General features: G+C 44.2%; 1 protein-coding gene across 1 annotated transcript; it reads left to right on the top strand.

Annotated features, from left to right (window-relative positions):
• Nucleotides 1-215: 215 nt before the first annotated feature.
• Nucleotides 216-24,351, top strand: LOC310786123 (uncharacterized protein; the record flags this gene model as incomplete). The annotated part of the gene is made up of 19 exons (XM_083647300.1): nt 216-348; nt 4,657-4,809; nt 5,699-5,839; nt 7,984-8,109; nt 9,213-9,335; nt 10,155-10,277; nt 10,578-10,700; nt 11,267-11,389; nt 12,328-12,450; nt 13,607-13,732; nt 14,114-14,242; nt 14,938-15,030; nt 16,211-16,306; nt 17,183-17,278; nt 18,747-18,842; nt 20,059-20,160; nt 20,344-20,449; nt 21,707-21,823; nt 23,574-24,351. The coding sequence occupies 19 exons, from the start codon at nt 216-218 to the stop codon at nt 23,650-23,652; spliced, it is 2,208 nt and encodes a 735-aa protein (XP_083503426.1). The 3' UTR covers nt 23,653-24,351.
• Nucleotides 24,352-25,396: the final 1,045 nt, after the last annotated feature.

Here is a 25,396-nt window from a genome sequence, read left to right as displayed (position 1 = left end):
CACCCAGTGTTGTTTTACATGTCTAGACAAACATGGACTATATGACTGGTGTGACTGTCAGAGACAGCTTACATTACAAATGTCAGCTACGTTTTACTGAACAGTAACTTTCAAATTGCCTAATTGTTGCAGCCAGTGGTGTACTCTGCATATCACGTCGTAGACTACACCACTGGTTGCAGCTATTTGATGCATTAACTCCATAACTTCAGGTGATGCCTGGCCTGTGGACTCTCCTGTCAGCGGTGCTGGTCGCTTCGTCTGCAGCAGAACCTGTGACCAGCCCCCGGGACAATGACAACGAGGTCCTGAAACACCCACACCCACAGCTCAACAACAGCCAGGCGAGTGACAGGGGAATATTACTATTATATGTATGTATAGGTTTTTTGTAGATGTTTGTGGTTCTTGTGTTTTTCTTTCTTGGTTGGAAGATTTAATTCAACAAAAGAATTGTGGGAAAAAAGGAGATGTCTCATTTGGAGATATCTCCAAAACTGTTGTTGAGGGAGGAGGCGATACGGTTGCACCAGTGCCATGAATCATATTATTATTATCAATGTTTAACTTGGGATCAACCACATGCCTGCTGCCAGATTCAAATGGATCATTGAATTTAAGCCTGATTTAAATTATTTTTCAAATCCATTGTATGTTTGTGAGTATAAGATGGGTCTGAGCCTCTCAGTGATAAAATGGAGGGGAGGGAGAGTGTCGCACTGTCACAAGGCTCTTTCACACACAGATCACGCAAAATTGCAGTTTAGGAGTCCTGCAAAGGCCGCAGCCTCGCCACAGAAATTGCTTTCACACAGAGCCAAGCAGCACGGCCACATTCCCGTGCTGCGGTGTACTTTAAGGTGAAATCCCCCGCTCCCGGATTGAAAGGCGAGCGGAGGGATTTCCAGCTCCTCCTAGCCCAAATGAATATTTTCATAGGTTAGTGTAGCCTAGGCTACTGTATGATGAACGAATTCATTCAACAACAAGACTTCCCTCCTTCTCGTAGTCCGTTGAGCAGGGAGGATAGGTGCACTCGCATGGTGGGCGGGCTCGCCTTAATATCAAAAGGGGCTCCGCCGCGGAGTGCATCTGCCGACTTTCTGGCAGCGAAGTGTTGCATTAATTGCATTCAAGGAAAGCCAACTTTATTTATACAACACATTTCATAGAAGTAAATTCACTGACTAAGCAGATCGATATGGTGTCACCTTGTGTAATTCATTCAACAACCAAACATCGCTGATGTATGCCAGCCAAGGAGGTGCAGCTGTGCAGGCGCAGAAAACACGAAAATGAAGCATTCGCACTGTTCCGCCTTGCTGCTCCGACGCTTTCAAGTGAGGCGGGTTGCCTGCTAAACCGGCGCTGTGACAAGCTTTGCTCCCAGGACAGAAGGCGTATAACAATTTACCACCAACGCGCGCGCGTTCATGACTTTCACATCGGAGGAGCGGATCCTATTTTCCGTGCATTTTTCGGCTTTCAAGGCCGGTGTGAAAGAGCCTACAGAAAGAGTGTGCTTTCAATACAGGACCGGGGAAGGGGGGGGGGGGGGGGGGGGGGGGGGGGGGGGCTGGGGGAGGGTGTTGGTGGCATGCTCCAGTGGACAAGGTGCTTGAGGCTAAAGGTGTGATAGTATAACCATAAATTTGGAATGCCCAGGCCACTCTGGTCCACTGGCCTTTGTAGTTTATGTAAATTAAGCCTGGGGTGCTTGCCATTCCAGAGAAAACTGTTACAAATCTGGTCAAATTGTTTGAAGTATTTAAGTGGGAATCTACCTGGAAGTGCCTGGAGAATGTAATTGAACTTGGGTGCGCGGGTCATTTTCAATACATTAGCTTTACCCCACAGTGATAGGAAAAGGGGAGGGTCCATCTTTCAGTGTCTGCTTTAAATTAGTTCAGCAGAGGTTCAGTGTTGACCCTTGCGAGGTCTGCTAATCTAGGGGGGAAGTAACACCCAGGTATTTGATGCAGCTGCTGGGCCAAGAAAGATTTCCCTTGAACATAGTCCTAGGGCAGCATGAGGTTAAGGGGATGGCTTCTGATTTTAGCCAATTAACTTTCTAACCCGACAGATGGGAACATGTGTCTATAATATTAAATAGCGCGGGAAGTGAGTGCTCAGGCTCGGAAACAAAAATAAGGATGTCATCTGCGTACAACATCAACTTGTGAGTTGATTGGACAATTCGTATTCCCGGAATTAAAGGTCCCAAATATATGGCTGTCGCCAGTGGTTTCAGGGCCCGCACTTCCTAGTTTTAGTCCGCACTGACTCCGCTGTGCTGAGCTGATCCCTCTGAGAACATCTTAGCGATGCTATTTGTTGGGCTGCTCTGAACTGAGCGATGTTATTCGCTGGGCACCACACGCCCCCACAGGGGTCTCTGAACATGCCCATGGCCAGAAGAGACCCGACCAGCCAAAACAATGTTAAGGCACGAAAATATAAGCAGGGGCCAGCGTCTCTCTACATAAACACACTGCCACACTATTATATGAGCCAGAAGTGATGGTTTTGAGGGCAAACTTTTGGATAAGTCTATATAATGTTTTTTAATGAAATTGTTGCATGGTTTCAGTATACATGCTACAGCATGCGCTGGGACGCGTCATCAGTGATGTTGACTGGGGTCGTGGGGTGTTTCGGGTCTGACAACATCATACACCCTCGCCCAGTAGACCCGGCCGAGGCCGATTAAGACCCCGACCCGCGTCCCAGAAGCAGCCGCTCTCGGATCAGCCTTCCTACTCTGTCTGCAAGGTTGCCCGCGGAAGGGTTGATCACGCCCAATCCGCTGCAATAGAGTTTAGTGCTACACCGCAGTATTGTAAGACCTTCGGTGCATGGAGGTCTAAGGCCCTGTGGGGTGATTCCAGGCCGGGCACCTCCTTCGTCTCACCAGAACCTCCTGTGGCAAAAGGCAATCCTACCATGCCGTACCATGGGCAGGGAGGATGCCTCAAGGAGGCCTGTGCGCTAAGTTGCATAGTATACCTTTAAGGAAGAAGCGAAATAACGCTACTATATACAAATCCAGAATTTAGCTGCCCGCTTCCAGTTGCATAGGAGTTGCACTCATTTGCATGATCAAAGGAGGGGGGAGTTGCTACGTGAACAATACGGTGCAACTCTGGACATTACAGGCAAAGAACGTGTGCAGCCCAGGCATCAAACTGGAAGCAGTAATGTTACAGTTAGTCTCCGATCATATTACTGTAGGCTACTTGCCCACATAGTTTTCCTAAGCCATTAATAAAGCCAATCATAATATGATTGTAGAAAAGCAGAGAAAGGAGTGCGTCTTTGGTAGGCCGAGTACTAGTATAACGTCAAGGTGCTCTTTGGTCAGGGGTAGGACAGTTGAGACTAAAAAGAAGTAACCAAGGCACTCTTGTAGGTGAAAAAAGTTAAAAAGCCTTTATTGTATGGCTAATGCATAGTAGCAAGAATTAAAAACGCACCATGATAATCATAATAATCATAATATGATTGTGTTGACATTCCTCCTGCGGTACGGCTGCTGTCAGTGACCAAGGCTACTTTTTTTGCTGACGACCAGTCGACTTTGACTCAACTTTATTGGTAGAAAGGTCGACTTGAACAAATCCGGAGTCATGCAACCCCTAGAAAGTACAGAGATTTGTGAAAATGTATGGAGTAAAAGTAAAAAGTTGTCAGAAAAATTACTCAGAAATACTCAGTAAAGTACAAACATGAAAATTCTACTTAAGTACAGTAACAAAGTATTTGTACTTAGTTACTTCCCATCTCTGATCACTATGCAAGAGAATCTGGTGTCCTACTTTGTTTTAATTGTCTACTCTAACATGAATCAAATTCAAATTAGAATCAAATTGTGTCTGCTGTCTTCTATTTCAGGACCATGTGATTGAGAATGCAATTGGAAATCTCCACGAAACCTCTACACCAAGCTACAAACTTACTACACGTGAGTTTCTTTGCCTTTTGTTGCTTGGTCTTTTTACCGCAGTGCCGGGCCAGCGGCCCGCTGGGGTCATAAGATGGAAAAGAGAGGACAGTATGTTATTTAGTTATGTTAGTTAGTCAGTCAGTCAGTCAGTCATGGACGTTTAGTGATTTTAGTGGGAAAATGGCCATAGCTAGAGATAGGAAGGTGGTACTGTAGAATTGGGATTCGAGGGGTAGGTAAGATTAGTGGCTATAGACCCTTTTAGAGTGGACGTCACAGGGTTAGTTGCGCACGCATCGCGGTATCCAAAACTGCGAAATTCAAGCTGAAACAAGAGAGATCGCCGGAATACAGGAAAAATACGTCTTGTGCCGTATGCGTATAGACGCTAGACATTCCCACTAGGAATATGACGATGTCCGGCACTGCAACGTTGCAACGAATTGTACTCGGGCACGGAACGAAAGCAATTTTTCCCAGTGTGAAAATGCCCTTAGTGGCTAGGGGGATATGGGTGGTGTTTGGGGCAGGGAAAAGGAGGTGATTGGAGGGGTGGGTAGGATTAGTGAGGATAAGGTTGGTTTTTTGGGGGGGGACGGGGAGGGGAAAAAGGTGCTGTGGTCTAAAAGGTTTGTGCTTGTTTACTTACCAGGCGTCTTATCTTGACCTCCATCTTTATTCTCTTAAATCAACAGCCCTCCTCACTTCCACAGTTTCCCTGGGTCCCAGTCCTGCCCCTCCCTGTCCAGGGAAGCAGGTGTTGCTGTGGGGCAGCACTGGCTGCAGCTGTCCCCCTGGCATGGTGGAGGATGGAGACAACTGCACCTGCACTGTGGGCTTCATCCTGCAGGGGGTAGAGTGTCATGGTGAGAAAGAGCTCAGCACATTCAGTGCTACATGTAGCATTTTAAAATCTCTACAGCATTAATTACACATTCACTTTCAGACATAGAATGACTGGAAACTAATTATTTATTAAACGGATCCCCATTAGCTGATGCCAGTTACTACTACAGTTATTACAGTTTATATTGAGTACAGTTTATTATAGTTATTATTACAGTTTATACACTTTATTACAGTTATTATTAGTTTATATTGAGTACAGTTAATTCTAGTTATTATTACAGGTTATTGAGTACAGTTTATTACCTTCTTTTATCAGATGTGAATGAGTGTGAAGATGAGGGGGCAGGACCGTGTGGTCTCCACGCCAACTGCACTAATACCCCTGGCTCCTACTCATGTAGCTGTCTCCGTGGGTATCTGTTTGGTGCTGCCGGATGCCAGGGTAAGTTTGTGTGTGTGTGTGTGTGTGTGTGTGTGTGTGTGTGTGTGCACGTGTGTGTGTGTTCATCAGAGTGACTCTGATGAAGACACAGTAGTATCGAAACGTTATCACCTGTTTGCACTAATAGCTGCAAATGTATCCGTGTGCTCCAGTCCCTCCTTTGTTTCCTGGTTCGTGCAGCATATTGTGTAATAAGTCTGGAGCATAAGCATGCCCACTTCAAACCAACATCAGGAACAGTACAACAACTTAAACGGTAATATTTAGGATTTGGATTCAAACTAATGTCTAATACTTTTAGATGCTTACAATTATTCACATACAACACTGAATTACCTATTTAGAAGGTTATTGTGGATTTGGGTTTCCAGGGGCTTTAATTTGTCCACTCTGCATTATAATCCAGTGTGTGTCTTCCTTATCATAATGCATAATAATGCACGTGTGCCTCATGTGTCTGACAGATATAGATGAGTGTGCCCTGGCTGCAGTGACAGGTCTACAGGCCTGTCCGGCTCATGCTGAATGCCTAAACAGCCCTGGCTCCTTCACCTGCTCCTGCGCCAAGGGATATGTCATGGCTCATAATGGACAAGGCTGTGTAGGTGAGGGTCATAAAAAAAAATCTTATTTAACTTTTATTCAACCAGGTGCAGATGTCATTCATTTTAAATTGAGATTTGGCCGAGACAGCAGACATACCGATCAACAACATTTAAAAGTAGCCAACGATAATAGAAGGGAGAATTAGAAGGTGAATGTGGAGGTGGCATTTTCCTTGTGCCACCTCTGAAAATCACTCTGTTATTTTGAATTCTTCTTCTTCCAAATTTAGCTGAACACTTGGCAGCATGGGGAATATGACATATGGCCTGGCCGACATTGCTCGGCTCGCTCCTAGCTGCAGCTTAGTATTCCTACGGCGTTGCAAATGTCTCAAGGTCACTCTTGCCGGTCTCCAGGCCTGAGAGGTAACTAGTTCGTCAACTAGTCCTGCTTCCTCTCTCACTCCAAAATAGATGGAAGGAGGGGAAAGCTGGGAGGTGAGAAGAAACTCTGTGTGTGTGTGTGTGTGTGTGTGTGTGTGTGTGTGTGTGTGTGTGTGTGTGTGTGTGTGTGTGTGTGTGTGTGTGTGTGTGTGTGTGTGTGTGAGAGAAAGAGAGAGAGAGAGAGAGAGAGACACACACACACACACACAGAAACCGTGTGTGTGTGTGTGTGTGTGTGTGTGTGTGTGTGTGTGTGTGTGTGTGTGTGTGTGTGTGGGTGGGGGGGGGTGTGTGTGTGTGAGAGAGACACACACACCCACACACACAGATAGAGTGAAGGAAAGACAACCAAGAGGAGAGGGAGACAGAAAGTTGCAGGTGATTAAGTAGCCTGGGTAAACCCAGCCTCCACGTGACCTGCTCTCAGACCTGCTCTCAGTCACTACCTGAGAGCAGGTCTGAGAGCAGGTCACGTGGAGGCTGGGTTTACCCAGGCTAGTGATTAAGTGCAAATGCATCGCAAGCATCTTACTAATAACATTGGCAATTTCCAAGAGAGGCATGTTCCATTGACCTGAGGCATGTTAAAGGCATGTTCCATAGATCTGAGGTATGTTAAAGGCATGTTCCATAGATCTGAGGCATGTTAAAGGCATGTTCCATAGATCTGAGGTATGTTAAAGGCATGTTCCATAGATCTGAGGCATGTTAAAGGCATGTTCCATAGATCTGAGGCATGTTAAAGGCATGTTCCATAGACCTGAAGTATGTTAAAGGCATGTTCCATAGATCTGAGGCATGTTAAAGGCATGTTCCATAGACCTGAAGTATGTTAAAGGCATGTTCCATAGATCTGAGGCATGTTAAAGGCATGTTCCATAGATCTGAGGCATGTTAAAGGCATGTTCCATAGACCTGAGGCATGTTAAAAGGCATGTTCCATAGATCTGAGGCATGTTAGAGGCATGTTCCATAGACGTGAGGCATGTTAAAGGCATGTTCCATAGATCTGAGGCATGTTAGAGGCATGTTCCATAGACGTGAGGCATGTTAAAGGCATGTTCCATAGATCTGAGGCATGTTCCATAGACGTGAGGCATGTTAAAGGCATGTTCCATAGACGTGAGGCATGTTCCATAGATCTGAGGCATGTTAAAGGCATGTTCCATGGATCTGAGGCATGTTAAAGGCATGTTCCATAGATCTGAGGCATGTTAGAGGCATGTTCCATAGATCTGAGGCATGTTAAAGGCATGTTCCATAGACCTGAAGTATGTTAAAGGAATGTTCCATAGATATGAGGCATGTTCCATAGATATGAGGCATGTTCCATAGATGTGAGGCATGTTAGAGGCATGTTCCATAGATATGAGGCATGTTAAAGGCATGTTCCATAGATCTGAGGCATGTTAGAGGCATGTTCCATAGATCTGAGGCATGTTAAAGGCATGTTCCATAGACCTGAAGTATGTTAAAGGAATGTTCCATAGATATGAGGCATGTTCCATAGATATGAGGCATGTTCCATAGACCTGACAGTATGTTCCATAGACGTGAGGCATGTTACCGGCATGTTCCATAGATCTGAGGCATGTTAGAGGCATGTTCCATAGACCTGACAGCATGTCCCATAGATCTGAGGCATGTTAGAGGCATGTTCCATAGACCTGACAATGACAATGACAATTTAAAAATGGTAAGCATTTTATCTGACACTGATACCAGTTCAATACAACAAAAATGTCAACCCCCCCCCCCAGATGTGGATGAGTGCAGCTTTGAGGAAGAGTGTCGCCGTGAGCTGGGGAACGTGTGTGTCAACACACCTGGTAGCTTTGTCTGCCAGTGCCAGCCGGGCTTCAGAGCAGAGGCCCCTGCCTGTGTTGGTAAGTGTGCCAATACGCTTCACCACACCTGCTTCAGAGATCCTGAGTTGTATCTGTTTCAATGAGTTCCTCATACTTCTGCCTGAGTTGTCCCAGTCCTCAAGTCACAGGGCTGCTGACAGATCCAATGCTTTGCAGGCATCACAAGCTTTAATCTGCTGCTTTCCTGCATCTGTGCTTTGCTTCTCTGTGTGGTTTCTCTCTCCCTGCCCCTGCTACAGTATAGCCAAGCTTTCCCATTTGCCAGTGTTCTTGCTGTGAAAGATAATGTTTGCCGATTTTTCTCTCTGTCAGTTTTGATAATGCTACTCGATGTTCTATTGATAGCTGTCGCTATCAAAGTGGGGGCCTGGGACCTTGAGAGTCCCCACAATATGAGGAATAGTTACATTTTCATAATTTGACCATGTGGATATCTCACTACTATAATAAGGCAGCCCAGTTCCGTGGCGGTTCCGTGGCGGAGCACAATTGCTCAACTTGCATGCAAGTTAAGCAGGGGAGCACGTTCAAATCATAGGTTTCAATACAGAGTCATTACAAAATCCTCAACAACCAAAATCTTCCCATTAGGGCATTGTACTGGCGACAGTTGGTTTCTTTACTGTCAGAATGTTTCATCATGGTCGATCTTCGTTCCTACCCTCACCTCACCTATGGTCATGAAGGATGTAGAAAGGAACCAGTTGAGGTGGTTTGGGCAACTGGTGAAAGTTATAGACACACATACATGTGCAGTCGCCAGCCGCCTCTTTTCACCTGACAGCGAGGAGTTTCAGCAGAAGGACGTAGCACGTGGAAGGATCACGGTATTCCCCCCAGTTCCCCTCCCCCCGGACTGGCGCCAGGACTCATACCCCACCGGCTTCCCACCTGCAGACACTGCCAATTTTGTCTGTAGGAACGTCTGACCAGGCCGCTGCTGGGAATTGAACCCGGGTCGGCGAGTGCTTTTACCTCTACATTACCCAGACGCCCACAAGGTTTCATCACAACTGATTTCACAGCAACAAATAAAAATCCCCCATGTGCCGTTTTTAAAAGTGTTTTAAGTGTGGCCTTTCTTTCCCCTGCTTGCCTCTGTCTGTCTCACTCTGTCCCAGATGTGGATGAGTGTGACGAGAGTGCTGCGGTGTGCAACGGGCAGGGTGTTTGTGTGAACACACTTGGGAGCTACAAGTGTGTGTGCCAGCCAGGTTACCGCGGAAACGGCACACACTGCGAAGGTAAGCAATTATTGTTGCTGTCCCTCTATGGAAAACTGTTTCCTGTACGCTGGTTCAGATACCTTCTGCATTTTAAATCATGCTGTTATGCCTGCCATGAAATTCACCCTGTTAATAGAGAGCCAAAGTGACCGCCTACTTCTTGCTTCAGCTACGAAGCAGCCACGGAAAAAATATGAATGCTGGTGAACGATGAGGGACAATACTTTTTTTTAAAGACTAGGCATCACGCGGTACGCACGCTCGTTTCCTAGGCTCGCCTGCTGCGTGGTCGCCCGCCCTGCAGCTCGCATACGCAGCTCTGCCGCTGCGAGGCCTCTCCCACAGCTCTGCCACTGGGTGGCCTCGCCTGCACTATTGGCATGCGCAGCGCACAATTGCTCAACTTTGCATCACTGATGAAATCACTCACTGATGTCACAATGTCTATGACATCATCAGTGAAGTCACAATTGCCCTGAGTGTAACCAAAAACCACAATTGCTCGAGTGACATCACTGATGATTGATTTTTGAGTCTAGTTTTGAAGATTTCAATAGAACTGGCTTCCCTAAGTGACAGAGGAAGCTGGTTCCAGAGATGTGGAGCACGGTAAGAAAATGCAAACTTGTCAAGCAGACAGACTGACCCACACTGTCATAAAAACATGTCATAAATGTTGTATGCACCTGACAATTTATATAATAAAATATGGCAGTACTTGGCATCCGTGTGATACATATATATATTGCCACACAAAATATTGCGATACTATGCTGTATCGATTTCCCCCCACCCCCCTACTGTGTGCTCTCTCTCTCTCTCTCTCTCTCTCTCCAGATGAAAATGAATGTGCATCAGGTTATCATGGTTGTGACACCAATGCTCGTTGTGGCAATATAATTGGCTCCTATTTCTGCCAGTGCTACCAGGGCTTCAATGGGGACGGCCACTCATGTTTTGGTGGGTGAGCTGTGTGTGTGTGTGTGTGTGTGTGTGTGTGTGTGTGTGTGTGTGTGTGTGTGTGTGTGTGTGTGTGTGTGTGTGTGTGTGTGTGTGTGTGTGTGTGTGTGTGTGTGTGTGTGTGTGTGTGTGTGTGTGTGTGTGTGTGTGTGTTCGCTTGTGTACGCTCACTTGTGCATGTATGTGTTGACTGTCTGCCAACAATCCTTGTGTCAAGCAAATATATAGGTGTGTCAGTAGTACTTTGGTATATGCAACATTTGCCAACAGCTTTTCTTTTGGGATTGTCCTTGGTTCCAGACATTGATGAGTGTGCACTGGGCAATGGCCACTGTGACCACAACTGTACCAATGAGCCAGGACGATACAGCTGCCAGTGTGCCACAGGCTACCAGCTACACCTGGATGGACACAACTGCACAGGTAGGTACAAAGAAAGAAAGAAAGAAAGAAAGAAAGAAAGAAAGAAAGAATGAACTTTTTGCACATTGGCAATGGACCAGAGTTTGCGTGTAAATGAAGATTATTCACTGTCATTGAAGAGTCATCAGCTCCAGGAAGTTGATCAGACAGCCAAGACCAATGGCACCATCAGTTCAAATTGGCCTAGTGGGCTCTGTGGTGGTGGTAACTGTCTGTCTGTGGCGGTGTCAGTCACGATTTGTGATGGAAGTGATGTCATCAGTGATGTCACTTGACCAATAGAGAGGCAAAGTGATATTTTTTAAGTTACTTAACAGAGCATTCACTCATTGGTAATGAAAAACACTTTGTGAACATTTATTTATTCCATAAACTTACAGAATGGACCTTTAATTTGGGGTTATAGGGGTGTGGGTGTCTTGAGGGTAGGCCATTCACCAATAGCTACCCCAGAAAATCTCTCTTTTTTCGCAGCCCAATGTTGGCAGGTATGACCCTGGCGTAGACTTGTTTGTTTTTGTCATGAGTAAATAGTGAAGTGAGCCGCCCTGGGCTCTTCTCTCCAGATGTGGACGAGTGTTTGGTGCTGAATGGGACCTGTGAGCAGCTGTGCACCAACACTCAGGGATCCTTCCAGTGCTCCTGCAGGGCCGGCTACCAGCTGCACATCGACGGCCACAGCTGTGTCGGTCAGTTACTCTCATCCTCTCACCTGTCAGTTACTCACTCTGTCGGTAACTCTCATCCTCTCACCTGTCAGTTACTCACTCTCATCCTCTCACCTGTCAGTTACTCACTCTCATCCTCTCACTTGTCAGTTACTCACTCTCATCCTCTCACCTGTCAGTTACTCACTGTCATCTTCTCACCTGTTAGTTTACTCACTCTGTCGCTCACTGTCATCCTCTCACCTGTCAGTTACTCACTCTCATCCTCTCATCTGTCAGTTACTCAGTCTCATCCTCTCACCTGTCAGTTACTCACTCTCATCCTCTCACCTGTCAGTTACTCACTCTCATCCTCTCACCTGTCAGTTACTCACTGTCATCTTCTCACCTGTTAGTATACTCACTCTGTCGCTCACTGTCATCCTCTCACCTGTCAGTTACTCAGTCTCATCCTCTCACCTGTCAGTTACTCACTCTCATCCTCTCACTTGTCAGTTACCCATAGACATTTTTGTAAAATGCTTATAAAAATAGTTTTACTTCGTCAAGCCAAACGGTTCAGCTATATTTAGAATCGGGAGAGACCACACAACATTTCACCCCCCCCCCCCCCCAAATAATGGTCACTCATTATTGAGTGACCAAATTAAAAATTTATAGAAGGATTTTTAAAAACATCTATGGTGAAAATGAATGGGGAATTCTCTTCTGGACCCGGAACTGTGGAAAAGTGGGTGGTGGTCACTACTGATCTCAATAAGGGACTCAAAAAGAAAGATGTTTACTTCAATGTGTGTGTGTGTGTGTGTGTGTGTGTGTGTGTGTGTGTGTGTGTGTGTGTGTGTGTGTGTGTGTGTGTGTGTGTCTGTGTCTGTGTCTGTGTCTGTGTCTGTGTCTGTCTGTCTGTCTGTCTGTCTGTCTGTCTGTCTGTGCGTGCATGTGTGTTTGTGTGTGCTTAGACATTGATGATTGTAAGCTCCAGAACGGCGGCTGTTCCCATGGCTGTAGCAACACCGCAGGAGGACACACGTGTCACTGTCCCCCTCCACTGCTCCTACACACGGACAACCTCCGCTGCGTCAGTATGTTCCTCAATGTGTGTGTGTGTGTGTGTGTTTTTATCTCCACCAGGAGATCATGTTTTTCGCTCATGTGTAACTGTAATAAACAAATGGTAGGCTACACCAAATGGTAGAATGAAGGGACCTCGCCACCAGCTTTGTGGTTCAGCAAAGAGTCCTTTGGGATAAAATGTCTACAAGGTCTGCTAGTGTCCTGCAGCCGACCTTCCTCTCTCTGACTTCTGTCCCGGGCGACCCTGCCTCCTCTTTGGGCACCACGTCCCACTGGTGCTAGCCTGGGCTTCGGGCATGTGACCTTGGTCTGGGTCTTAAACAGCGGTGATTCAAGTGTTTCAATTTAGTTTGAACAACTGCAACAACGAGAAAATACTAGCGTTACACTATGAATACATCTTGGCCATGTTTTTGTATTAGAAAATGAACAAAAACACCAAAAAGCAATTTACTGTTGCCTTAGTCATAGTAGCTCTAGCGGTGTCCCCAACATTGAATTGAAATCAACCAAATGTTGCTATCTAGAACATGTTTTAGTTTTACACAATGTTTTTGCTAACCTTAGCGTTAGCAGGAGAGCTAGCAGGCTAATCATGATGGAGATCAGTCGGCAGATCCTGCAAATAACGGTAGCCTTGCCAAGCTGAGTAATGTAACATTACTCCAACCAAAGACATAGCCAAGATCCATTCTTGCTTGTTTAGTAGGTCGACACTTGACATTGTTTAGGCTTTCTGCAGTTGTTTATTTAAGGGTAGCGTTGTATCCATGTCTCGTCATTATCTAAGGCTTCCATCAATCGCCCATAAGTTCAATCACCATAACTTAGTCTGTGATAGATATAGTGACTTAACAGACAGAGATTATTAGACCAAGAGATTATCACTTTAAGGCTTCAAAATTATAGTTTTCACTAACCCCCACCAGTTTGAGCCATTTCCTCTTTATTTGAACCATTGATACTATAATAGAACCATCAGATCAAATACATGCAATGTTTTTTGTTCTATAGCCTGTAGTCTATCACTGTCAAAACGTGTCGCCAGCCTGACAAACGAGGAGACTAGTGTTTTAATAACTAACATGGTGTGCTTGTAATTTGTCCTTGTGCATATAGCAAATCTTTTTTTAATGATCACATGTTTCTTTTGCACCTGGTCAGACATTACATCTTGTGAGCTGAGAAATGGTGGCTGCGAGCACACATGCACTGTGAGGGCCGAGGGCCGCCTGTATTGCAGCTGCAGAGCAGGATGGAAGCTGGGTGCCAACCTGAGGAGCTGTCAGGGTGAGACTTTATTTCCACTGCATCAGCTTTTAGAATCCATTCTAGAATCCATTCTCATTCAGGTATCTTGAGGGGAGAGATGGCTATTGTTTTTATCACTGCCTTGGGTCCTTTGGGGGTCCTTTGCTATACCACAATAGGCGGCTAACAATGTGCCTGATGAAAAATTCAGCTAAAAATACGTTCATAGACTAGAGAACGTAATTCATATTAATTTTCCTCATTACTGATACATCATTTCACCCGCCTGTAACCCATCTGCTATTAATCAGAATGTTTATTTTTATGATCCGGATCTCCGCGGTCAGTGTGGTTATAACTGCGGGCCGTGCATCTCGTGTGGAAGCATGGACTAACTGCCCCTCTGTGTCTCTTTTGAAGATGTGGACGAGTGTGGGGACTTCACAAATGGAGGCTGTGAGCAGCTGTGTGTGAACCACCCTGGTGGGTTCAACTGCACCTGTAGGGAAGGGTATAAAGTTCAAACTGATGACCTCACCAAGTGCCAGCGTGAGTCAAACTTTATACATCTACAGTATGTTAATGCACCAATCAGGATGCATTTTTATATATATATATAATGTGTGTGTGTATATCTATATATATAAATATGTGTGGTGTGTGTGTGTGTGTGTGTGTGTGTGTGTGTGTGTGTGTGTGTGTGTGTGTGTGTGTGTGTGTGTGTGTGTGTGTGTGTGTGTTAATATATATATGTATAAATTTGTGTGTGTGTGTGTGTGTGTGTGTGTGTGTGTGTGTGTGTGTGTGTGTGTGTGTGTGTGTGTGTGTGTGTGTGATTTCAGTGGATGACGTATTTTTGTAGGCCAACCAGGAAATTAGCATTGCCTTTTTATTATATTTTATTTGAAGCATTTAAATGCAATTGCCAAAAATTGCAATCTCCAGAAAACACTTCAAAAACCACAAAAGTGGTCCTCATTTGTGAAGATTATCTTGCTGAACACAAAGGTCTCAGTTGTATAAGCTTTTGTGAACCACAGACCTTAGTTCAGGCAATTGACCAAAATCTCTATACTAAAAACCCCATTGACTTAGAGATGAGGGAACCAGGCGGTGCTAACTTCCGGGTTTTAGGACTCATTCCTGCGGCAGAACTGCTCTTGGATGACATCATTTCTGACTTTATTTGGATTTTAGTATCAGCAGTTTATAAAGGAGCAATAACAAGCTTTCCACCTTTCCAGCGGTGTGTGACCCTCCATGTCAAAACTACGGAGTGTGCGTGGCCCCAAACAGCTGTGACTGTCCTCCAGGCTATCCTGGTCTGGGCTGCTCAGGTACAAATCTACACAAACAGCTGTGACTGTCCTCCAGGCTATCCTGGTCTGGGCTGCTCAGGTACAAACCTACACAAACAGCTGTGACTGTCCTCCAGGCTATCCTGGTCTGGGCTGCTCAGGTACAAACCTACACAAACAGCTGTGACTGTCCTCCAGGCTATCCTGGTCTGGGCTGCTCAGGTACAAACCTACACAAACAGCTGTGACTGTCCTCCAGGCTATCCTGGTCTGGGCTGCTCAGGTACAAACCTACACAAACAGCTGTGACTGTCCTCCAGGCTATCCTGGTCTGGGCTGCTCAGGTACAAACCTACACAAACAGCTGTGACTGTCCTCCAGGCTATCCTGGTCTGGGCTGCTCAGGTACAAACCTACACAAACAGCTGTGACTGTCCTCCAGGCTATCCTGGTCTGGGCTGCTCAGGTACAAACCTACAGGTGAATTGCAGCATAATAACATTTGCCATTTGGTGGATGCTTTAAACAGGACATGAAACATTTGATCATATGACTCTAGTTCATTTTCATTTCACTTCACTTCAGACAAGACAGGACACTGCTTTCAAGTCTGAAATTTACCTAGATTTTGCTAGAAAGATGAACAATATTTCACCTTTTCAGCAACTAAGGCACTGCTAGATAATGTCACTAGGTTGACTGTACAGTTCTCTACAGTTTCTGCTGTACACATTGACTGTATATTAGTATTATTACAGTAGCCCGATTGAGGTGTTACATGTATCTGCCCAGATGGCTTTTTTTTTTAGCATGTGCATTATAATGCCCCCTGTTTCTCCATGTTTCTGCCCTGGGGGCATATTTTAATTAAATGTTTGGTTTCTGGGGGTATTTTCATAAGAATCTTGAGCCCAAACTGGAAATTATTATTATTATTATTATTATTATTATTTGACCTGCATCATGCTCTTTAAGGGTTTTCACCAAAATATGGATACAGGCTCTGAATAAGATGTAGCGTGTTATCATGAAATGAGAAATTGAGGAGATTAACTGCAGACATCAGTGAAGATGGTGTCAGGAAAAAAGACGTCACATCATCCAGGGACTTAAATCTTTTTTAAATATCTTCCCTTTTCTTCCAAAGGTCCTAGTCTTGTTTAACAGTCAAGTCTCAAAGGGCTTAACATACCATATACCACCTGGTTGTGTGTTTCAGCCATGTGCTCCCCACCCTGTGCCCATGGAGGGACCTGTATGCGCTGGAACAGCTGCTTGTGTCTGACTGGCTGGACTGGATCTGGCTGCCACACAGGTACGCTGGCTCTGACACATCACACAGTAGAGGCCCATTCGAGAACTTTATTGCATTTTTTTTTTACACTCGATCAAACTAAAGCCCCCCCCCCCCCCCCCAGTGTATTTTGTAATTTTTAAGAAATTCCACGTCGTGCTGTGTTTTTCCCTGCTGTGTTGATTAGCCACAGTGTTCGGCAGTTTATTTTGTTGACAAATAACCTTATTTTGGGCTCAAAGTCCTAAAAATAAGCTGTTGGTAAAAATGGGTGATGATGTCAGACATGATGGTTGTTGATTCCAGTTGAGTAACTGTGTTCACCAGGCTCAAAACGCCGCCCATAATCACTTTGAACCAGTTTGAGTTACGCTCTTTCCATTAAGCCCACCAGCGTTGATGTATATTGGCTAGTTGTTGATATTATAACAATATTGTGACTCAAAAACTGCAAACAATAGCTGCTTTAATGCATCTTCATAGTTTTTATTATTGTGGTTCTTCCTATTTCATCTTTATTTACCATGCTCCCACATTTAATTTGTTTTCCTCTCTCTCCTGTTCATCCCTCTTTCACTCCCCTGCCTCTCTCTCTTCTGTCTCTCCATCTGTCTCTCTCTCTGTCTCCCTCTGTCTCCCTCTGTCTGTCTCTCTCTCTCTCTCTCTCTCTCTCTCTCTCTCTGTCTCTCTCTGTCTCCCTCTGTCCATCTCTGTCTGTCTCCCTCTGTCCATCTCTGTCTGTCTGTGTCTGTCTGTCTGTCTGTCTGTCTGTCTGTCTGTCTGTCTGTCTGTCTGTCTGTCTGTCTGTCTGTCTGTCTGTCTGTGTGTCTGTCTGTCTCTCTGTGTCTCTCTCTGTCCTGCTCTGGCTGTGTGTGTCTCTCTCTGTCTCTCTCTCAGCGGTGTGTGAGTTGCCATGTGCTAATGGTGGTCGCTGTGTGGGGCCTGATTCCTGCCAGTGTCCCTCTGATTACACCGGCCCCCAGTGCCTCTTACGTGAGTAACACAGCTGTCAGCACATCTGGCATACATGCATCAGTTAGTTAGTTTTATTTTTGCACAATTTCAAAAATACACAAAGTGACAAAGATAACATAATGTACAGTGCAGGGAGAGGCAGAAAACCCATTGGGGTTATTTGAAGCCTCACCTGAAAGTTAAAATCTCACAATGTTATAGAGAAGACAAAACAAGTTAAACGACATAATAGAAAAATAATATGACTACATAAAATAGATGGCAAGCTAATAACAGCATATATCAACAAGAACAACAAAAACATCAAAATAAAGGCAAAAAATGTGTCTATCTATCTATCTATCTATCTATATATCTATCTATCTATCTATCTATCTATCTATCTATCTATCTATCTATCTATCTATCTATCTATCTGTCTATCTATTATCTGTCTGCCTGTCTATTATCTATCTGTCCGTCTGTCTATCTGTCTGTCTGTCTATCTATCTATCCATCTATCCAGCCATCCATTATTTATAGCAGTCTAAACTAGGGATGGTCCGATCCGATACTCAGTATCGGTATTGGAACTGATCCGGCCAAAATCACTGGATCGGATATCTGAGGGGAAAAAGAAGTAGAATCCGATCCGATCCATAGCCTAAATTATCACGTAAATGCTTCACTAAACTCTGAGCAATGCGCCGTCACGGTGATTGGTTTTAAATGATCCTGTTTAATGTGTTTGGGCAGAGAGTTCCACATTTTGACCCCCTGAACAGTGAGGGCTGTTTGTCCTAGGGAGGTTGTCTAGAGTGGCGCTTTGCAGTTCCCTGTGACAGCGCCTCTGGTGGCTGTGTCTGAAGCCATATCGCATTTACCATATCGCCGAGAACACGCAGTGCCTGTTCATGTATACATTTATAGATGAGTTTTATCTTAGTGAAACCAATGAAGTCATCAAAACTTAAAATATTAGTTTTTCGATGACTCGGCAGTGGTGGAACCTAATTGGCTTCCTGTCCATAATTTTTATTGCGTGATTGTATAACATCCCAAGAGGTCTGATTACAGTCGGGCCAGCCTGGGACCAAACAGTTGCACAATAACTCAAGTATGATAGAATCATAGAGTGCATATAGATGTTTGCAGCATAAAATGGTACAGTTCCTAATAATTCTGAACGTATATACAGTAGGTCTGCTTTTACAACTCACCATCTGAATATGTTTCTCAAATTTTAGGTGAGTATCTAACATCACCTATACCAGTCTTTTTTAATTCCTACAATTTTATGGGGTTTTGTAGGTGGAGAATTTCACATGGCTAACACCATTACAGAGAAGAAGAAAATAGTTCACTAATCATCTAAAAACCTACAAGCAGCTGATAATTGTGTAACCTGCAAGTATTGTTTTCGTGTGTGTGTGTGTGTGTGTGTGTGTGTGTGTGTGTGTGTGTGTGTGTGTGTGTGTGTGTGTGTGTGTGTGTGTGTGTTTTCCAGCCCTCTGCACACCTGCCTGTCAAAACGGGGGAAGATGTGTTGATGTCAACAAGTGCACATGTGTCAGTGGGTGGCAGGGAGCTCGTTGCCAGATAGGTGAGGTGCTACACTCTGTTACTGTATCTGTCTAGTGTCACAATTTCACAAAACTGAGATATGACCTGTTTCTCTTAGTCGTCCTGTGGTGAAGACAATGGTTGGGTAAACTATGATCTCCTGCTCGTGAGCACCATGATGTGAATGAATATAAAGAAAAACACACTCAGGTTTTTGATTGAAATTTGGCCCAATGACAGATTTGACAGATATTCAAGCCCCTTCGGGGGCAATACCAGACTTGAACCCCTGGTATTGCCGCTTGTGGCTAGATTTCTTATTCTTATTATTTTCCTTCTTCCGGAAAACTGTATACACGTCAGAAACCCAAAGGCCCACAGTAACCAAACTTTGCACATAGGTTGGAAATGTCACCCACTACTCAGAAACAAAAAATTACAACAATCTACCAATCTTTGGCGATATAACAGCCTATTCCACGTTTTGACAATGTTAATGTAATATAGAGACTTGGGTCGAGGACATAAATTTGGGCAAAGAGAGGCTGGGCACCTGATTCAGCCTGGAGCGGCCCCATTCGCTGGACTACCCTGCCTTGGAAAATCACAGAGGGAGAGAATTTGGAGAATGTTCGCTCTCATACAGCAAGACTGGAGACTGAGAGTGTTCTCTGTTCTGTCTGTTCTCTAGATGCCCTAGAACTTTTTCCCATTCTCATACTTTTTAAGTGGTGCAGCCGCTTCTATTCTTGAACCCCTGGTATTGCCGCTTGCCGCTTTTTTCCAGAGTCAGACTACTGTATACAAGATACAAGATACATTACCCACACCAGGGGAAAATGACAATGAATGTGATGACAACTGGCAGGCAATTAGACAGATAAGCTTGGCAAATGATTTTTATGTGAAAAGAAAGGATTCAATTATATTTATTAACACTACACTAAACATAATTATAAAATCTAATAAAAAATATATTCTTTATTTATTATAACTGAATCATTTCCTTCCCAATAAAGATGATTTTTAAGCATTTCCATTCATTTGCTGAGGCCCCCTGGTGGCCCCCAGGGGGTCCCGGCCCTTATTTTGAAAACCACTGGTCTACTCCACTGCTGTTTGGATGTGAATGTTACTCTAGGTCACTGTCTGCTGTACCCTGTAGCTTGTATTGATTTACCAAATCAAACCAAACCCATTTTCCCAAACTAAAACTAAACTAATGTTGCTAACTGTTGGTCCCTCTGTCTCCTCAGAGCCTGTGCAGTGTCACAAACCATGTAAGAATGGTGGTGTGTGTGTGGGCCTCAATAGATGTCGCTGTGCCAGTAGATTTACAGGGAGTCTCTGTGAAACCGGTGAGTGTGTGTGTGTGTGTGTGTGTGTGTGTGTGTGTGTGTGTGTGTGTGTGTGTGTGTGTGTGTGTGTGTGTGTGTGTGTGTGTGTGTGTGTGTGTGTGTGTGTGTGTGTGTGTGTGTGTGTGTGTGTGTGTGTGCTATAAGACCTTTGCCTTGCACTAAGCCAGTTTGTTTGGGTCATAGCGGTGACCACGCCCTGTGTGCCGCCTTGTCAACATGGAGCCACCTGCAGTCCTCACAACACCTGCACCTGTCCAGAAGGCACCACAGGCCTGCGCTGTGAGAGACTGTAAGTAGGAACAACAGAGACTATAAGTGGAGTGTTCCTTTAATAGAGACGAGTAAGCCAGCTAATTTGGAGCCAATATCCAATGGAAACGTCTATTAAAGAGGTATTATAAAACGACTCTCTCAAATCAAGCAATCTCATTGGTTCACAGCTGTGGTATATTTAGCGTATACCACAGCTAGAGATGCATCCCCGAAACACTCCGCCTCTGAGAAAAATGGTAGCTAGCTAGCTAGCTTGCTAGCCTCGCAAACGGGGGCTCCTAAGCAAACCCCGTGTCACCATAATACCCAGAGTGCCTTGCGGTAGTATTTACTGTTGTCTCCTGCTAGTGACGTCATCAGTATGCGAGAGCTGAGATAGCTAGCTAACAGTAACAACGTTCACTAGCTGCTTACCGAAATGGAAACATTTGAGGTTATATTAACTTCGACCTCCGGGGTGGCTTATATATGGACGAGTGGATTGAGCAGTGCCTACTGGACACGTTATCTCCAGAAAAAAAGCCACCTAGCCTCGGACCTAACGTTAACTTAGTTGTTTGTCACCAAGCCTGTCTAGCTGAGTTCAGCAACTGTGTTGGTTGTGTAGCTGGAGCCAGGAGGGACTATTGTATTATGTGGAGAGTATGATTTATGAATAACAGTCATTTAAATTAGAGTTGTTTATTCCTTTCATATTGCCATATATACTTGGTAACCACTTAATAAAAGCAATAGCTCACATCAGGCAGTGATATATGATTATTATACTAAGCTTATACTAATACTATGCTTGGTATAATAAGCATAGGCTATACCACGGCCTGTCGTGAGCTATTGCTTAAATATAGCACAATTGGGGATGGGACAATACAGTATATTGAAATGCAATATATTGTGATGGAAAATTGTGCCAATACATACATAGATACATCTTGGGGGCAGAAAAAAATAATTGCAACATTATCCACATTTTATTCTGCTATAGTAATCCCAAATCAGATGGCTGTCCCATCACAGTTTCACAAGTCCATGGAAATGATATTATTTGCACTTTGTAATGACATTTCTAAATTATTTACATTCTAGCAAGCCTTGCTAAGAATAGCTCATCATTGGTGGAGTCATTAGTAAATTTAGTATTGATCAAGGCAGTGAAGATATTACGTATCACATCTATATTTCTCATCTATTTGCCTCTGTGTGTGTGTGTGTGTGTGTGTGTGTGTGTGTGTGTGTGTGTGTGTGTGTTCCTGTGTGCGTGTGCATGCACTAGGACATGCCCTGTGGTCACCACGGTGGTGAGTATGGCTCGAGCGGTGAGGAAGGGTTTTAGGGAGAGTTATGTTGACCGCTGTGGACCACTGGGAGTTCAGCTGTGCACCAAATACAGGTGAGCAAGCATTCATCATCTCATTTGCTCCACATATTGTTTTAATTTGTCTTGTATCTATATTATTAATGCACTAACCACCCATCTGACACAATAGTCTAAAGCACGTCATAAAATATTTTTATTAAATAGTTCAAGTTCATTATAAACCATGGCATAAAAATACGAAATGAAATTATATACAGTGACGGATCAGTGGTGAGACTAGGCAGTATCCCCTCAACTCAAATAATGATAATGTTAACCTATGTATTTCTGGCTGTTTGATCATTGAATAAGGTTGAATTGCTTGGTGAAATTATGATGCTGTGCCATAAGAAGGCTTGAGAGGGCGACCTTTTCTCTCTTGCTTCCGGAAGGAAGTGGTTCCGGGGTGAGGCGGACAGTGTTCACGAGGAGGACAGAGTAGCAGGAGCTACTTGGATGTTACTTAACTTAATATTTTAGTCTTGCCATTTGGCGAGGGACACCTGACCGAGTAAGGCCTGGACGGCTCTCACTTCTGAAGAAGATGACATTAATGCTGTTCAGCTGAAAGAAGAGAGGCGACCAGATGGTGTCAGACATCCTGCACCAAGACTCAGGTAGTTTCAGCTGAGTTCAATGGTTAAACAGCCTAGCCTTCTTGTAATCTTTGTCAATGCATGTTACAGTAGTCGGTGGTGCCAAGATTCCCTAGACACAAGAGTAATTAAGAAGCTGAAAGCTGACGTTGTAACAATACATAAAAGATTAAGTTAGGTCGCAATAAAACAGCAGAACTTGCAGAATCTCACTACTATAATAAGGTGGCTGGGGGTGCCCGGCTGCGGAGGTGCACAATTGCTCAACTGTTGAGCGCAAAGCGTGCTGCGCTAGAAATGGGCACGTGATATTTCTAGTCATATTAGTTTGTACAAACAGCATCTAGCTTCTAATTCTGCAATTCTTTCAAATACCCGACAGCAATTAAAAGCAACTTGGGCCAACTAACACATTAATACAAATGTATGCGCACACATGCACGTACGTGCGCGCACACACACACACACACACACCTACACACACACACACACACACACACACACACACACACACACACACACACACACACACACACACACACAACACACACACACACACACACACACACACACACACACACACACACACACACACACACACACACATTTAAATTATTTATTTATGTCCACATAAATACAGAGTACAGAAGGACATAAACACTAATAATGCAGTCAGATGCTGGGAGACAGTTAGTTACAAAAGTGTATAGTTGGCGACCACAGTAATGCGTCGCCTGTTTAAATGCAGCATGGATCGTAGAGACCAGGCACATTGTCCAAACCACACTCCACAGCATCATTTTGCATCTACTGCATTAACGACGGCAGGTACGACGGGTGTGTAGCTCAGATGTTCAAATTGTGCTGTGTGCCTTCACCTGCCGCCGCCATGCTCCTCCGCCATGACATACACACACACACACACACACACACACACACACACACACACACACACACACAGAAACACACACACACACACACACACACACAGACACACACACACACACAGAAACACAGACACACACACACACACACACACACGCACACACACACACACACACACACACACACACGCACACACACACAGAAACACAGACACACACACACACACACACACACACACACACACACACACAGACAGACAAATGGAATAGTACTCAATCTGCTGTGTGTGGTTGTGGTTTCAGGATAAACCAGGCGCGTGTTTACCTGCAGGCCTACAGGGTGGGCTACAAAATCCAGTGTCCAAATAAGAAGGGGAGATGACTGGCACTGCTCCTCTAGCCGAGGAACGCAACACAACACTATGGCTGCACCCACCAGGCATGACAAGGCAACATTCCTGCTAATGAAATAAAAATATAACTGAATCGGTGCAAATGTGCTGTGGGGCAACTTGGGCAGTTTTGCCTTTCACTGTTGCCTGAAAAAGTTGAGATGTTTCTTTGTTTTCTTGTCCTCATCAGACATTATGTATGTATCATGTGGGAATGAGATTTTACATCTACCCAACTTCACCTTTTAGGCCCATTCACATCTAGAACAATAACTATACAAAAGGAACTATAAACTATTAATGAGATATTGTTGCACCTGAAAAATCACTGAGATTGTACCAACAATATAATTATAGTTATTGATTTGTATCTTTTTTTAGTAATAGTTATCCCCCTGGGTTCCATTGAGGAATAGTTACGTTTACAGACATTTTATGAAAACTGAGCATTGAAACAGACGAGTCTGCTGAATGTGAAATGTTGAGGCATATAAGACTTGACTGTACCATAAAGGCTGTTTAATTAGTCTGTGACTAAGTGCGGTGACAGACAGAAATTGTGTTTGTAAAGTCTGGGCTGAATATTATCACATAATAGGCTACTTTACTTTTCACAAATTGTTCAATTCATTATTTGTGATGCAATGCAACATTTTTGTATTATCTTTATACAGAATGGTCTCTTAATACTAGATGTGTCATAGTTTTGTAATATCATTCTTTATTATGTTACTTTTTGCATTCAGTTATTCAGTCCTCATTCATTTAGTCTTGTTGTTCATACTGTTCTAACTCTGCTGTCATTCCAGACCCAGCCACTCCCACCTGCCTGTCTTCCCTCAGTAGTTTCACCTGTGTGCCAATCATCCCCACTCACCTGCTCCTCATTCCCTAATCAGCTCCCTAGTATATCTTCATGTCCATTCCACCAGCTCTCTGCCAGATTGTAATTGCCATCCACCGAGAAACAGCTCAGCTCCATAGCATTTGGATTTTTGATCTTGTTCTGTATTTTCTGCCTCAGTTAACCTTTTGGAATCTTGCCTGTTTTGTTTGTTGGAGTTTGTTTTGGAGTAAAGACTTTTGACTTTGGAAACTTGTCTCTTGAGTCGTGCATTTGGGTCCAGGTTTTGTATCTGATCGTGACAAGATGAGGTTCAGTGCCTAATGATGGTACCAGTAAAGTAAGAAAGAGTCAGAATGTTACTGCAAGTTCCTTAAGAGTTAAATTTGGAGAAATATTGAAAATGATAAAGATGAACTGTATTCACACAATTGTCTCATACCTTGGACTCTCAAAACTTTGTGTTAATTGGAATGCCAAACATCATTTGACCATTTTTATTTCCTCAATGTTTTAATGATAATAGAGGAGGAGAGACAGAAGTAGCATGTCGAAGTGACAGCAAAACCATTTTTATTCTTATTTCTATACCCTGAGGGGTACGCTACAATAACATTACCCGCTTGGGCATTTCATTTCCTTGGTAATTTATCTCATGCTAATCTATGATTGGTTGAAAAACATGCAATTCACAGGGAACAGTGAAGCCTCAACCGCCCTCACAATCACTACCAATCAATTGATTTATTCAACCAAATTGGTTGTTGATTGATATATCGGTAAGATTGACATTGTGTTGTCCAATGATGAAGACTATCAACGCTGAATCCAGCTGTTGTCGGGGTGGATGGAGGGTGTAACCACCTGCTTTTCACACCAGAGAGCCGGGT

The sequence above is a fragment of the Poromitra crassiceps genome (assembly GCF_964638095.1).
Source record: "Poromitra crassiceps genome assembly, chromosome: 12".
NCBI lineage: Eukaryota > Metazoa > Chordata > Actinopteri > Beryciformes > Melamphaidae > Poromitra > Poromitra crassiceps.
The sequence above is the reverse complement of the archived record's forward strand: the minus strand, read 5'-3'. Positions and strand labels throughout refer to the sequence as shown.